General features: G+C 40.6%; 1 protein-coding gene across 3 annotated transcripts in view; it reads right to left on the minus strand.

Annotated features, from left to right (window-relative positions):
* Positions 1 to 10,262: 10,262 nt before the first annotated feature.
* The window catches only part of LOC121517883 (APAF1 interacting protein), a 32,375-nt gene continuing 28,195 nt past the window's right edge, over positions 10,263 to 14,442 (minus strand). For all 3 annotated transcript variants that reach the window (XM_041801146.1, XM_041800370.1, XM_041801990.1), the window contains 2 exons: positions 13,147 to 13,314; positions 10,263 to 10,746 (listed from right to left, as the gene is read on the minus strand). In XM_041801146.1, the coding sequence (XP_041657080.1) occupies positions 10,647 to 10,746; positions 13,147 to 13,314 (268 nt within the window). In that variant the 3' untranslated portion in view covers positions 10,263 to 10,646. The remainder of the gene's footprint in view (positions 10,747 to 13,146; positions 13,315 to 14,442) is intronic.

Consider the following 14,442-nt stretch of genomic DNA (forward strand, 5'->3'; position numbering starts at 1 on the left):
GTTAAAAAATCCTTTTTTACTGATCTTGTGTAATATTCTAATTTTTTGAGACACTGAATTTTGGATTTTCATTATCTGTAAACCATAATCATCAACATTTCAAGAAATAACGGCTTGAAATATTTCACTCTATGTGTAATGAGTCTATATAATATATGGGTTTCACTTTCTGAAATGAGTGACAAAAAATATATAACTTTTTCATGATATTCTAATTTTTTGAGATGTACCTGTATTAAGCAGTGCATAGGTTGCAGTAAACTCTACTTTTTTCATGCTCGTTTATGTAAAATATCACAAAACTGCAGACCTGGCTTCAACTTACCTGTCACAAACACCAAGAGGCTAACATCATACTGTATCATGAAATAATGACTAGTATCTGCAGTAATTGCAGAATCAGTATAAGTACTTGTGTTATTAAAACATTAAAGACCCTGTAAAGTAAAAAATAAATCTGTATTTAGGTTTGTTGTCTGACAGCTCACTGTGTTATGAACCCCCAGGTCAAATTTCAGTCAACTAAAACATCTCTAAGTTTATAAAATTAAGCTTCAAAGTCATGAAAAATGAGGCAGCAAAATCTGCTCCAGGATGGTGTGGGCGTGTCTGTTGAATGAGCAGAAGCCACACCCACTCAGGAGAAATACCATCCTCTCAGATAAAAAAAAATGCTACAATCTAAATTGAGAAAAGCAGTAATGCCATAAGGCTGCCTCTTGACCTTGACCCAGCCCACATATTGGCCCCGCCCACATGAAACCCAGCCAGGAAAGAGGTGAAAAACTTTCTAACAGTCTAAATCCAGAATTCAGTCACATGCAGATCTCAGTGTTTTCACATGTTTACAGCAGCCAGATTCCAACATTTCTAGAGCATTGATATTCAGCGTGTGGCTCTTTTATGTCTTCATTTTTTTTCCCCAAAAAACCTTAAAAAGGTAAATTTGACCTCAGAAATGATCCATTCCAAGCCACATTATTCAGATTGTTTCCACACTTACACAGTAGGCTTTACTTGTCAAATTTCATCTTTCTTTTGCCCTTATTTGCAATTTTTTGCTAAGTTTATTCCAGTTTTACTGCTTTTAGCCCATTTTTGACACTTTTATCCAGATTTTTTTTTAGATTTTTTTTGTCTCTTTTTTTCTCGCCTTTTTTCAATTTTTCGCCCATTAATCTGCCTTTTGCAATTAAATGCCTCTTTATTCCCATTTTGCCACTCTTTCATGCTTTATCCCCATTTTGCCACCTTTTTGCTGATTTTTGTCCACTGAGGTCACTCATTTTTTGCCATGTCTTGCCACTTTTGGACAATTTTTGCCACCTTTGACTTAATTTTTTGGCCACTTCCCACCCATTTTAACCACTTTCTGCCCTTTTTTGCCACTTTTCTCCCAGTGTTTGCCGCTTTTTGACCACTTTTGCTACCTTTAATTTATTTTAATTGCCCCTTTCATCACTTAGATTTTGGCTCTTGGAAGGTGTTTTTCAACAGGTTGGCTCTTCGGTTGAGCAGAGTTGAGTAACACTGGTCTAGAGTGTTAAGACACAAATTTTGGATTTCACTTTACAGGGTCTTTAAGGTTGTTCCTGATGATTAAAGTACCAAAGTAGCCTCCATTCCTTCAGGGCTAGCTGAACCAGTAATATAATGTGATGTATCCTGGTGACTGCGTGGGCAGAAGAACATGCTGTACCATCTAACTTTCATGTTCTGGTTTCAAATCCGGCACTTAAATCACACCAGCTCCTCTCATTTTCTTATTCCTGTCACGCTCATGTTAAGAACTACCTAATGAGGGAAAACTCTCAAAAAGGAACAGGCTGTGTTAAAGGAGTGTTACACAAATGTCAAAATGCAAACGTGTTTTTTCAGGTCTGGGAAGACATGAGTGAGCTTCAGATGTGTGTCTGCTCCTGCACCCACAGACTCACAAAACTGGTGTGTGTGTCAGTAATATTAATATATATCACCATTTGGCCTGTCACAAGGCTTTTACTGAAGCTAAAAATCATAAACACATTTACACTTTAATCAATATCATAAAAAATATGGTGCAGCAATGAGTGTTTTTTTTTTCTCCTGAGGCATGGGTGCCAAACACGTTAATACAACTTGAATGTAATTTATGGGTTGAGGGGCGCCTCTACAGCACTTGAACTGTTAAACATCCTTCAAGTGATTGAAAAGTCTGCGGAAAATAACATTTTCAGCAATGGTTTTAATGAGATGCCCTGCGCAGACGCTGATAATGTGATCCAAAAGAGACTGCTAATGGCTGCGGTGATGAAGGAGAAGAGGATCAAAAACAGTGATGTGATTTTGTGTCTTTCCAGGAATCATGCTGTGCATTTAAAGTTTTAGGAACAAACACATGGAAATAAGCTTTTTTTAGGGACTCCAAACAGAAACGCAAATAGGGAGCAAACATGATGAAGAGGAGGTGTCTCAGAGCGTCTGTCGTGCAGGGAGTTATATTTGCTTTAACAAGAGATTACAACAGGGGATTTGAGTGTGGACTCTGCAGTCACTACAGACAGAAGTGGAGTAGGTTCATGAGTGCCAAGAGACTATTTTGTTTTGCATTTATGTGCCAGCTTGATACAAGAATGTTTGAGAGGAGCATTATCCTCTCCCTGGTGTTAACTGGTGCTTAAGCACACATATGTTCAGCTGCTTAATTTAACAGAAGGCCTTCTGTTACCTTAGTGACCTTTAAGGGAGAACAGGGCTTTATGTAAATGCAGCACTACATCTACATTATGTGACACCATGTGTCCAGGTCTGTTTATAACTTTCATGGACAGAATTTCGAGGTGCAGCCAGGGCGTTGAGGGTGTCCGGTTTGGTGGCCTCAGGATTGGGTCTCTGCTTTTTGCAGATGATGTGGTTCTGTTGGCTTCATCAGGTCGCAACCTTTAGCTCTCACTGGAACGGTTAGGGAAGAATGGAGCAGGAGATTGACAGGTGGATCGGTGCGGCGTGTAGTGGGATTTTAGCTCCTTTGTCTCACCTCTTTTCCCCCAACACCCCCCACTGTTCTCTTCCCTCTCACAGATATGGAAAAACGATAGGGCTAGGAAGGTGTTGACTTTACTGCATATGTAAATACGAAGCAACAAAAGGTGACTATGCTAGTTCCTGAATAGGTGTTAAACCTGTCGCCCATGACTGAATAAAAAGGTCCTTTAGGATTTTAAATTGTGATGTCCAGGAGCGCAGGGGGTTGAGTGGTTGAGGCGTGCCCTGTGTGCGGACAGCCCGGGTTCGGGTCCGGCCTGGGGCCCTTTACCGCATGTCTCTCCCCCCGCTCTCGTACCTGTTTCTGACTCTATCCACTCTCCTCCTCTATCAAATAGAGGCACAAAAATGCCCAAAATAAAACCTTTAAAAAAAAACACAAAAAATTGTGATGTCCAGGCAGCCTGGAAACAAAGCCCTGTGCTGGTGTGGATTCTTCCCAGACAGAGGGGTGTCAACCTTAGGGGGCGTTTCCTCAAGCATAAATGTCCTAGATTCCCCAGGTTCTGGGTCTTTTGCTGCATACTGATCGCTCGTGTGTGCTGATTGACCTTTCTTGCATGAAATAAAAGCTTTATCTGCCCGCAGAAGTCCATATTTCATTTGTTCACCAGCATTAGAGAAAAATTTCAACAACAGGTTTCAGCAATGATGCGGTCTCCACATTGGTCTGTCGTGGTGAAGAAAGAGCTGAGATGACCAGTCGATCTACGTTCCTACCCTCACCTATGGTCACGGGCTGTGGGTAGCAACCGAAAGAATGAGATCGCAGATACAGGCAGCTGAAATGAGTTTCCTCTGCAGGGTGTCTGGGCTCTCCCTTAGAGATAGGGTGAGAAGCTCGGCCACCCGGAAGGGACTCGGAGTAGAGCTGCTGCTCCTCTGCGTTGAGAGGAGCCACATGAGGTGGCTCGGGCATCTGGTCCGGATGAGGTGTTCCTGGCAGGTACCACCAGGAGGAGGCCCTGGGAAGACCCAGGACACGCTGGAGAGACTATGTCTCTCGGCTGGCCTGGGAACGCTTTGGGATCCCCGGGAAGAGCTGGATGAAGTGGTCAGGGAGAGGGAAGTCTGGGCTTCCCTGCTTAGGCTGCTGCCCCTGTGTCCTGACCTCAGATAAGTGGGAGAAAATGGATGGATAGAATGGTGGATGGAAATGATGTATTCTCTTCCCGTGTTTAGTTTTTATATCCAAAACAAGCTGCCCTGTCTGAAGCTGCAAGTGCCTGCTAGACCTAAATCATAGTCACTGCTAGCACTCCAGTGTAGGCAAACTTGGCAATTGCCCCAGAGTGATATTGTGGCAGGGGCAGAGAAAATATGCAGTGCCCCTGAAAAGTATTCACCCCTTGGATGTTTTAGTCTTTTGTTGTTTTTTTTAAATCAATTATGGTCAGTAAAATTGACAAAAAAAAAACCTCTTTGATGTCAAAGTCAAAACCGATTTCTACAAAGTAATGCCAATTAAACAAACATGCAATGTAAAAATGGTTATTGGATAAATATTCCAACCCTTTCAAAGTGTCTGATCTAATTCAACAAAATTGAATTGAGGTTTGTTCAGACCTTAAATGTGGTCAAGAAAGAATTTACTTGAACTCTTTAGCAGCAGCCTTGCTAATCTCTTCCTCCATAAATGCATCGGCCTCTTGTTGCTGCTTGATTACGTCACGACTCTGCTGCGCCCCTTGTCGCTGATTGGTCCTGTCACTTTCTAACCGGGCCCAAACAGTTCAGACGGGAGCTTTACAAGATGGATTTGCCAGTGAGAGACATGGAAACAGGCGTATCCATCTGCTTTGCAAGGTTATAATACAGCGTGGTAGACTGTAAAACTTAATTGCCCTTTGGGGATAACTAAAGTCTGAATAAAAGGGTAAAGCATCCAAGAGGGTAAATATTTTTACCCTCTACCTTTACAAGCCTTAGGGCTGGCTGCCAAGAAGCATCCCCATAGCATGATGCTGCCACCACCATGCTCCACAGTGATGTCAGTGTTTGGTGTCTTAACCCATTTTGGTCTCATCAGACCAAAGAACTTTCTTCCTCTTGACCATGGAGTCTCCCTCATGCCCTCTGGTGAACTCTAGTCCAGATTGAATCTGAGTTTTCTTCAACAGTGTCTTTCTCTTTGCCACTCTCCCATAAAGCTCTGACTGGTGAAGAACCCGGCCAACAGTTGTTGTCTGCAGAGTCTCTCCATCTCAGCTGCTGAAGCTTGGAACTCCTTCAGAGTAGTCATTGGTGTCTTGGTGTCCTCTCTCACTAGTCTCCTTCTTGCACGCTCACTCAGTTTGTGAGGATGGTCTGATCTAGGCAGATTTACACATGTGACATGTTCCTTCATTTCTTGATTACGGATCTAACTGAACTCTGGGGGATGTTCAGCACCTTGGAAATTGTTTTCTATTCATCCCATGAAATTTCAATAACCTGTTCTCTGAATTGAATGGAGTGTACTTTTGTCCTCATGATGTAATGGTAGCCAGGAATACTGATTAACCAGTGACTGGACCTTCCAGGCACAGGTGTCTTTATACGAGTCACTTAAGATGCATTCACTGCACTCAGGCAATCCGTATTTCCCTAATTGTGAGAGTGGTAGCAACAATTAGTCAGTCACTTTGACGGGGGTGAATATTTATGCAGTCACTTATTTTACCTTACATATTTTTGTTGTATTGACATTACTTTGTAGAAATCTGTTTCCACTTTGACATTAAAGAGGGTCTTTTTGTATTTTTTTGTCAAAAAAGCCAAATTTGATTGACCAGGATTGATTTATAAAAGCAATAAAAAGGTAAAGCATCCACAGGGGTGAATACTTTTATAGTCACTGTATGTGAATATGTCATGTGTATATTTGCTGTTGATTAGTGGAGAAATTGTTCATGTTTGGAAGTTAAAAAGTGTTCATTTGGATTTTAACTGTTGAACATGTTGTCCTGATCCATCTGCACAATTGCATGAGAGTACGGTCTGGTAAGTGCTTTAAGATTTAATTCGACCACTAGTAAGAGCACTATTCGCTATGACATAGAAATTTCTGCAGCCCTTTGCGGACATGCCTCTCCGGACCATCACTGACCCACCACCAGACTAGTCATGCCGGATAATACATACAGCAAAGCCTCCCCGATGGTATCGCTAGACTCTTCCACGCCTGTCACATGTGCTCAGTGTGAACCTGCTCTTATCTGTGGAGAATATAGGACGCCGGTGGTCGTCCTGCCAAGTCTGGCAAATGCCAGTCGAGCTGCTCGGTGCTGGACTGTGAGCACAGGTCCCACCGGAGGACCATGGGGTCTGATACCACCCTCATGAAGTCTGTTTCTGACAGCTTGGTCAGTAACATGCCCACGAGTAGCCTGCTGGAGGTCATTTTGTCTGGCTCTAGCAGTGCATTTCTGTTCCTCCTCCAACAAGAAGATAGCCATCCTACTGCAGAGTTGATGCCCTTCTGCGGCCCCATCCAGCTCTCCTTGTGTGAGTGCCAGTCTCCTGGTATTCCCTTCATCCTCTTGGGACTGTGCTAGAAGACCTGATTGGGCTGCAAACACCGCCTACTGCTGCTACTAGTGATATGAATACAAAGCCAGAGAAGAATCTGTCAGGAAGCATAAGGTGACAGCAACTGTCTTTGGACACTACAAAACCAGTCTGCTTAAGGGAGTTGTGTCCCTACGTTATACTTGCTGTCACTTTTTTTGCACCAAAGCAGCTGAAATTGACTCAGAACCACTTTTGCTTCCCAAATGAACAGACTGACATCCTTGAAGTTTAATTTGGTATTACACTGGTGGTTAAAGACCCTGTAAAGTGAAATCCAAAGTTTTTGTCCCAACACTCTAGAAACGTTGGCATATGGTTGCTGTAAACATGTGAAAACACTGAGATCTACATGTGACTGAATTCTGGATTGAGATCATTAGAAAGTTTTTCACCTCTTTCCTGGCTGGGTTTAATGTGGGTGGGGCCAATATGTGGGCTGGTGATGTCACCGGCCCACGGTGGGGAATGACCCCGCCCCTCTAACACTACAATATAAAATCACAGAGCAGTTCATCTCAGTCCAGTCTGTTGTTGGCCGATGTCACTGCCTTTATTGAAAGTTAACAGTTAAATGCAGTTTTTATGTTCATTGTGAGGTAACTTTACCACATCTATCAGCCACAGTGGTCTGTGGATCATTGAAAGCAGTGATACTCAAGCCTGCTCAACCAAAGAGCAAAATTGTTGAAAAATGCCTCAGCAAAAGCCACAATGTAAGTAGTGAAAAGTTGCAAAAACTGATTTAAGTGGCATTATAAACAAGTTAAATCTGGCAAATAATGGTCAAACAGCAGCATAAAAAAGGCAAAAAGTGGCAAAAAGGGTATAAAATGGCAAAAAGATGGTGAAAAGTGGAAAAACAGGGAGAACTAAAAAAGCGATCAGAGAGCGCAGACCTCCGCTATTAGCGGTATCTCCCAATAGTAATAAATCATTTCAAAAATTCCTGGATCCAGACGGTGATCCAGATCACTCCCAAAATCTAATCAGTTCTTCCTTATGCCATTTCTGACATTTCCTGAAGATTTCATCAAAATCCGTCCAGAACATTTTGAGTTATGTTGCTAACAAAGAAACAAACAAACTAACTAACATCACAAAACCTCCATGGCGGAGGTAATAACTGCCCAACTTTAAACTGAAATATTTAAGAAACCCCCTGTTACCACAGACTCATTCCACTTTAGAGTGATAGTTGGAGACCCCACAATATTTCTGGCGCAGAAACAAGGCAAGCTGATGTAAGATTTCAAAATAAAAGCCTTCTCAAATATGCCATATTCATTGTGCATCTGCCTGTCTTTAAAATGAAATGATAATCAGGAAAATAACTGCCCAACTTTAAATTGAAATATTTTAAGAATCCCCCTGTTACCACACACTCACTCCACCTTAGAGTAGTAGTTGGAGACCCCACAATATATCTGGCACAGAAACAAGGCAATCTAATGTAAGATTACAAAAGAAATGCACTCTCAAATATGCCATATTCATTGTGCAACTGCCTAAATTTAAAATGAAATAAGAAAATAACTGCCCAACTTTAAATTGAAATATTTAAGAAATCCCCTGTTAACCACAGACTTATTCCACCTTAGAGTGATAGTTGGAGACCCCACAATATATCTGGTGCAGTAACAAGGCAATCTGATGTAAGATTTCAAAATAAAAGTCTTCTCAACTAGAAAAGCACTCGGAGAGCGCAGACCTCCACCATTAGCCCTATCTCCCAATAGTACAGAATCTTTCAAAAAACTCCTGGATCCAGACGGGGATCCAGATCACTCCCAAAATCTTTCCTGAAAATTTCTACCAAATCCATCCAGAACTTTTTGAGTTATGTTGCTAAAAAACGAACTAAATCACTTTTCCCCACTTTTAAATCCCATTTCACCAAAGTTTCCTCCCATTTCTGCCACTTAAATCCCCTTTCACCAATTCTTATGCCTATTGTTGCCATTTATTGCTGCCTCTCTTGTCTATTCTTTGGCATCCTAACCCTTTTCTCCTACTTTTAAAATCCCATTTTACCACCTTTTCTACCATTTTTTTCTCCATTTTAACCCATTTTAGCAATTTTTAATCCATTTTAATTCTGTTTTTAAGGAAAACCATGCAGATTCAAGACTATCTACAATGGCACAAATGAATTAAAAAATATATCGCAACTTAACTGTAGAGTGGACCAGGATTTTGCTGACCTCTCCAGGCCCCCAGTTTGGCTGGGCCCCAGAAAGCTCCCATTTATCGCCCCTTATGTACAGCCTTGTCTACACACGACTATTCTTGATGGTGGCTGGTACAGCGGGGGTCTCCAGTCCCCGGCACCTTTATTTTGGGGGTCGGGGGCTGAAAAGGTTGAGAACCCCTGATCTAGTGTGTGGCCAGCCTTGAATCTGGACAAATGGTCCCTGATGTGAGACAGGTTTCCAAGTCTACCTTTCCAAAAGACAGGGGTGCTGTCCTAGAAGGAGACGGACAAAGACTGGGTAATAAGTAAGTGTAGTTATGGGCTCAGAAGTTTGTGCTATGCCCTTGCCAGAGGATATATATACATAAAAATCAAGAAACCCCATTAGTTTTGCCACTTTGGTATGGAATTACAAGACTGCTGTTTGCAGGATGACTAAATAAAGATCCATAATATTCAGTTCTTTGTTTTACATAGTCATATTTTTGAGAAATGTGCCCACGATTCACTAAAACACCTCATCCACACACACTCAGCTGAGCCTGCGAGTCTTCCTTTGTCTTCATATTTCATTCATAATGTGTCTGTTACTGAACTTTGCTGGCTGACAGGTAATAAATATTAATAAAGACGCATAATGGCATGAATATCGGAATATATAATACAAATATTTGGTTTGGGGTGCTGGGGCAGAGTCTGACTTTGAGACGTACAACTTTACGATGTAGGCAGAACTTTCTAAACATCTGAGAACAAACTTTTCATGTCAAGAGGAGCAGTGGACATTTACAGTGACATTGTGAGATCTACAATGTCATCCTGAAGTTTGTGTTTCTTCTGTAAATGACTAAAAGAATTCCTCGTAAATCAAAGGCAGAGGATCTTGGCAGTGTTAGCGCAGCATGAAAGAATATTTTTGTTGTTGTTTTTCTATATCTATCTCTTCTTCTTTTTTTTTTTCATTTTCAAATAAGCCTGCAGCATATTCGACAGCGCTCTCGTTTCAGCGTGTACAGTGGTGGATGTGATGGGGTGTTGGCAGCAGAGGGAGCTTGTTAAACGAACAAGAAGTCTGACTTTCATGAGAAATGAGTATGCAAATGAGTGGAGGCGTGCTGTGCAAGAATCTACAGGCATTTTAGATGCCTGCACTGACTGTAAGCCTATGTATGGGGCTGGAATGGCCGATGTCCACCAACATATGAGAGTCCTTATTAGTCAACCCTGTTTTTTTATGGCTAAGTTTAAAGATGGCGGTGCTTATTTGTATGAAGGTGTACATCATGTCACTCAGGATGAGACTTGTGGATTGTGTATGCCAGAAAAGCGTGTTAAAATTTCAAAAATGGTTTTGAAATCAAGAAGGGTGCTCTGGTTTCCTAAAATAAAAGGATTACAAAGGAACTGTTTCCGAGATAGAAAAAGGGTCTTGGTTACTTTTAGTGTTTTCTGTTTGGAGGTATGAAAAAAAACTCCTTCCACTCAAAATCTCCTTTTAATCAGCTTTATTGATTAAGGCAGAGGCAGCCTGTCACAATCCCAGTTCAGTTCAAGCACAGTATGTTCTAGCCTGACATGCACAGAGACCTTGACTCTACTGCAGTCAAACTTGAATAGGAAAGACTTTGAACTCAGAGACCTTTTTATTTGACGCCCGCTCACTCATGAGTTGTCCCATAGTGCTTTGCAGCATACCTCCAGGTGCTTCCGGATCACAAGCATTCAATCTCCTCCAACCCTGAATCTGCCCTTACCATCGCATTTCATCGAATTTGAAGCAGGCCAGCATGAAAGGCAAATGATTACAATCAGCCCCCCTTGACTGAACTCCACTGACCTTTCTGCAACAAATGTCTATTTCAAAAAGCACCAGTGAACGTCAGACTATTCCCTTTTCTTCCATCGGCAGGGCTGAAGGGTCCAGTCCACACTGCTTCATCTGGACAGCGATGTCGAACAGGTAGTCATAACACTCGCACCTAAAAAAAAGCAGCAGGACTTAAAGACTTAGAACACAAAGATTAACCACATTTTAATTTGCAGTGACTGTTGTTATATCTGTGGTAGGGCTGAACCCACTTCTGAAAAAGTTGGGACGTTATAAAAACATGAATAAAAACAGAATACAGTGATCAGTAAATCTTTTTCAACCTATATTCAACTGAAACAGCACAAAGACAAGATGTTTTGTATTTAAAATGTATGGTTTTACAGAAATAAACACACACTATAAATTAAATGCCTCTGGCACATTCCAGAAAAGTTGGGACAGGAGCATGTTTGTTGCTATGTTACATTACCTTTTCTTCAGACAACATTGTGTGTGACGCTTTGCATTGCACTTGGTGATGTATGGCTTGGATGCATGCTGCAATTCACTGAGCTCCTGAGAGCGACCCATTCTTTCACAAATGTTTGTAGAAACAGTCTGCATGCCTAGGTGCTTGATTTTATACACCTGTGGCCATGGAAGTGATTGGAACACCTGATTTCAGTTATTTGGATGGGTGAGTGAATACTTTTGGCAATATAGTGTATGTTGCTCCAGACCCTGTATGTACCTCTCAGAATTGATGGTGCCTTCATAGATGTGCATGTTACCCATGCCATGACAACAAATACACCCAGACACCATCACAGATGCTGGCATTTGAACTTTGCATAGATTTTCTTTTTCCTCTGTAGCCCAGAACAGTGGTTCTTAACCTTTTCAGCCCAAGACCCCAAATATACCTGAAGGTGGTTGAACACAGCTATGCATATTCAAAAATGTGCACACAAGGCTGTGCATAAGGTAGGATAAAAGGGAGGGCTTTCTGGGCCCAGCCAAACTTGAAGCCCATGGAGGTCAGCAAAATCATGGTCCATTATAAAGTTAAGCTGTGATAACCATATGTTATATTTAACCTGGAAAATAACCACTGTTATTAAATAAACAAATATCTTTTTTATTTGTTTGTGTAGTAAAAAGCCCTCTTAAAAATGTAAATCTCCTTTGTTAGAAACAGAATAAAAATGGGTTAAACATTGCTAAAATGTGTTAATGGCAAAAAATGGTGGAAGAGGTGGTGAAATTGGATTTTAAAAGTAGCAGAAATGGGTTAGAAGTGGCAAAAATTAAATAACAATGGCAAAAATGGGTTTAAGTGGCAAAAACAGGCAAACATATTGGTAAAGGGGGTTAAAATGTGGCTGAAATGGTTTCAAATTGGCAAAAATGGGTGGAAACTTGGTGAAATGGAATAAAAAAAAAATGTATAAACTGGCAAAAAAAGGTTCACTGAGAGAAAACCAGGAGGAAATTGGCAGAGGTGGGTTAAACTGGCAAAAATGGGATTTTCAAATAGTGAAATATGTTAAAAAAAGGGGCAAAATGGGTATAAAAAATGGTTAATAATGGCAATAATGGGTCAACAGAGGCAACATTGGGTGTTAAGTGGCAAGAATAGGTTAAAATTGGCAAAAGTGTTATCAATTAAGCAAGAAACCTGTGGAATGTTCCAGGTGTTTTTTGTTGTTGTTGTTGTTGTTTTTGGAGTATTTCACATGTCTGTGTATCTTCTCATTCATCCAGGTCATGGTCATCCAATTCTTCGTTAAAAGGGCAACCTCTAGCAAGTCCAGTTGCCCTTTTAACAAAGAACTGGATAAGTATTTCACATCTTCCTCGTCTTTTCTTGCCCACGGTCAGGCTTTTTTAAAGTGCTGCAGGCATCAGAATCAGAATGTGTGCATATTTAAAAAAAAAAAAGAAAAAAGGTTATCAGGCTTAATGGTGATGATCTTGTCTTTCTGCTGCATTACTCTGAATTTAGGCTGAAGAAGGTTTGAAAATTATGGTATTCTTATTTCATTCACATTTTAGGCCACATCCTTTTTCGGAACTGGGGTTTGTATACTGTGCTACCCAAACATACGCTTCAATCTTAAAGAGAATGTAATTTTAAATATGTTCTTTATAGTGATGTACTGCTGTTGAGTTTGTTTTGAATCATTTGTATTGTATGTTTTCACATCCTCCTGCCCAGGAACCATAGATGTCAATTAGCCTATCAAAAATTATTGGATGTTTCATCCTTGTATTGATTTTTCAACTAAATTTGCAACAGTTGCACCTCAGGCAGATGACACCTATTTTATCTGACTGCTGTGAGAGACTGAAACATACACCTGCAGAGTACGGAAGCATTGCTTATCTGAACAGAATCATCTTTCTCTTGAAGTGTGATAAATACAGACCTTTACGGTGTGTTTTTTGTGTAGTCCACAGTAATTTGATTTATTGTGCAGCTCTTATAGACAGTAAAAAAAAAAACGTCTATAAAATTCATCATAAAGAACATCAGTGAGGTTTAAAGATGCGGGAGAAAAATGCTTACATGGTCTTGGCCTTTTCCCACGACTCTCCCCAGACATAGACACCATGCCGGCGGACAAGGACAGCACATGTGTCTGGGTATTCCTCCATGGCTAAAGCCATCCGGTCTTTCAGGTCCTTCTCCTCTGGTGTGTTTTCAATAATCGGCACGACAAGGGTGTCATCATAGCTGTGTACATGCAGGGCAGAAAACCACAACAAAACCCTGGATTAATACCTTTGGAGATATTTGTTGTTGCCATCAGACGGATGTCAGATAGACGCTTTACATGTCTGTTCTCAGGGCTGGTCACCTGCTTTAGCTGTGAAAAAAATGCAGAATTAGTCAGACCTAGAACATACAGCAGGATTTCTTTTTATTACTATGGCCCCCATCGGTGGAACAGCTGTTTTTAAAAGCTCAAAAACTCAAGACCTACCTTTTTAGTCTGGCTTTTCCCAGGAATTAATATCCTTAACTTAATCTGTTTATCATCTCATTCTGTTTTAACTTCAGAATAATCTTTCAGTAGCTGTAGTTTTATCACCATGCCCTAAAGGGTTTTATCTCCTTATTTTAGAATATTTCCCTGAGTTACCGTGTACTGTTTTATTCTTATTACAACACCCTTTTCTCACGGAAAAGGATATGAGGCCACTGGAAAAAAAAAACAGTAAGATACATTTTTTTTTTGTTTTTTTTTTTTTTTTTACCTCTGAGATTAAAGTCAGGATTTTGACTTTAATCTCAGATTTCTGACTTTAATCTCAGAATTCTGACTTATATAGCGTTTTTACAGCGTCTTTGATTTATGATGTGTTTTACCAGTATTGTGTTCGGAGTGGGGGTGGGGGTTGGAGGGTTAGGCTAGGGTCGTGTTTTCTTTTATCTCATTTTATTTATCAGTCTGTTTTTAAAAAGCACTCTGTCCTACACAGTCTTGTATGAAATGTGCTGTATAAATAAAGCTGGATTGGTGAAATCAAGGTGATTTTTGATTTCTTACAAGAAAATCTGAAATAATTGTGCAAATTATTAAATGTGTGATTTATTTAGAAATACCCCCCCCCCCCCCCCCAATGTTTCCTGATTCCAGCAGGACATATTAGATGGGTTATTTCCTGTGTCTCACCTTTTAATGTCATTACAGACCGACTTATTTTGGAGTACGGACTGATGGTTGAATACAAGCCATTTTCAAAAGTTAACTTAGACTTTTGCGCCCATTTTCATATTTTTAACTTTTGAAATATTAATTTTAACGATAAATAATGAAAATAATCATGTTACTACAATAATCCAACTCCCTCTTGACAG

Source organism: Cheilinus undulatus, linkage group 1 (genome assembly GCF_018320785.1).
Source record: "Cheilinus undulatus linkage group 1, ASM1832078v1, whole genome shotgun sequence".
NCBI lineage: Eukaryota > Metazoa > Chordata > Actinopteri > Labriformes > Labridae > Cheilinus > Cheilinus undulatus.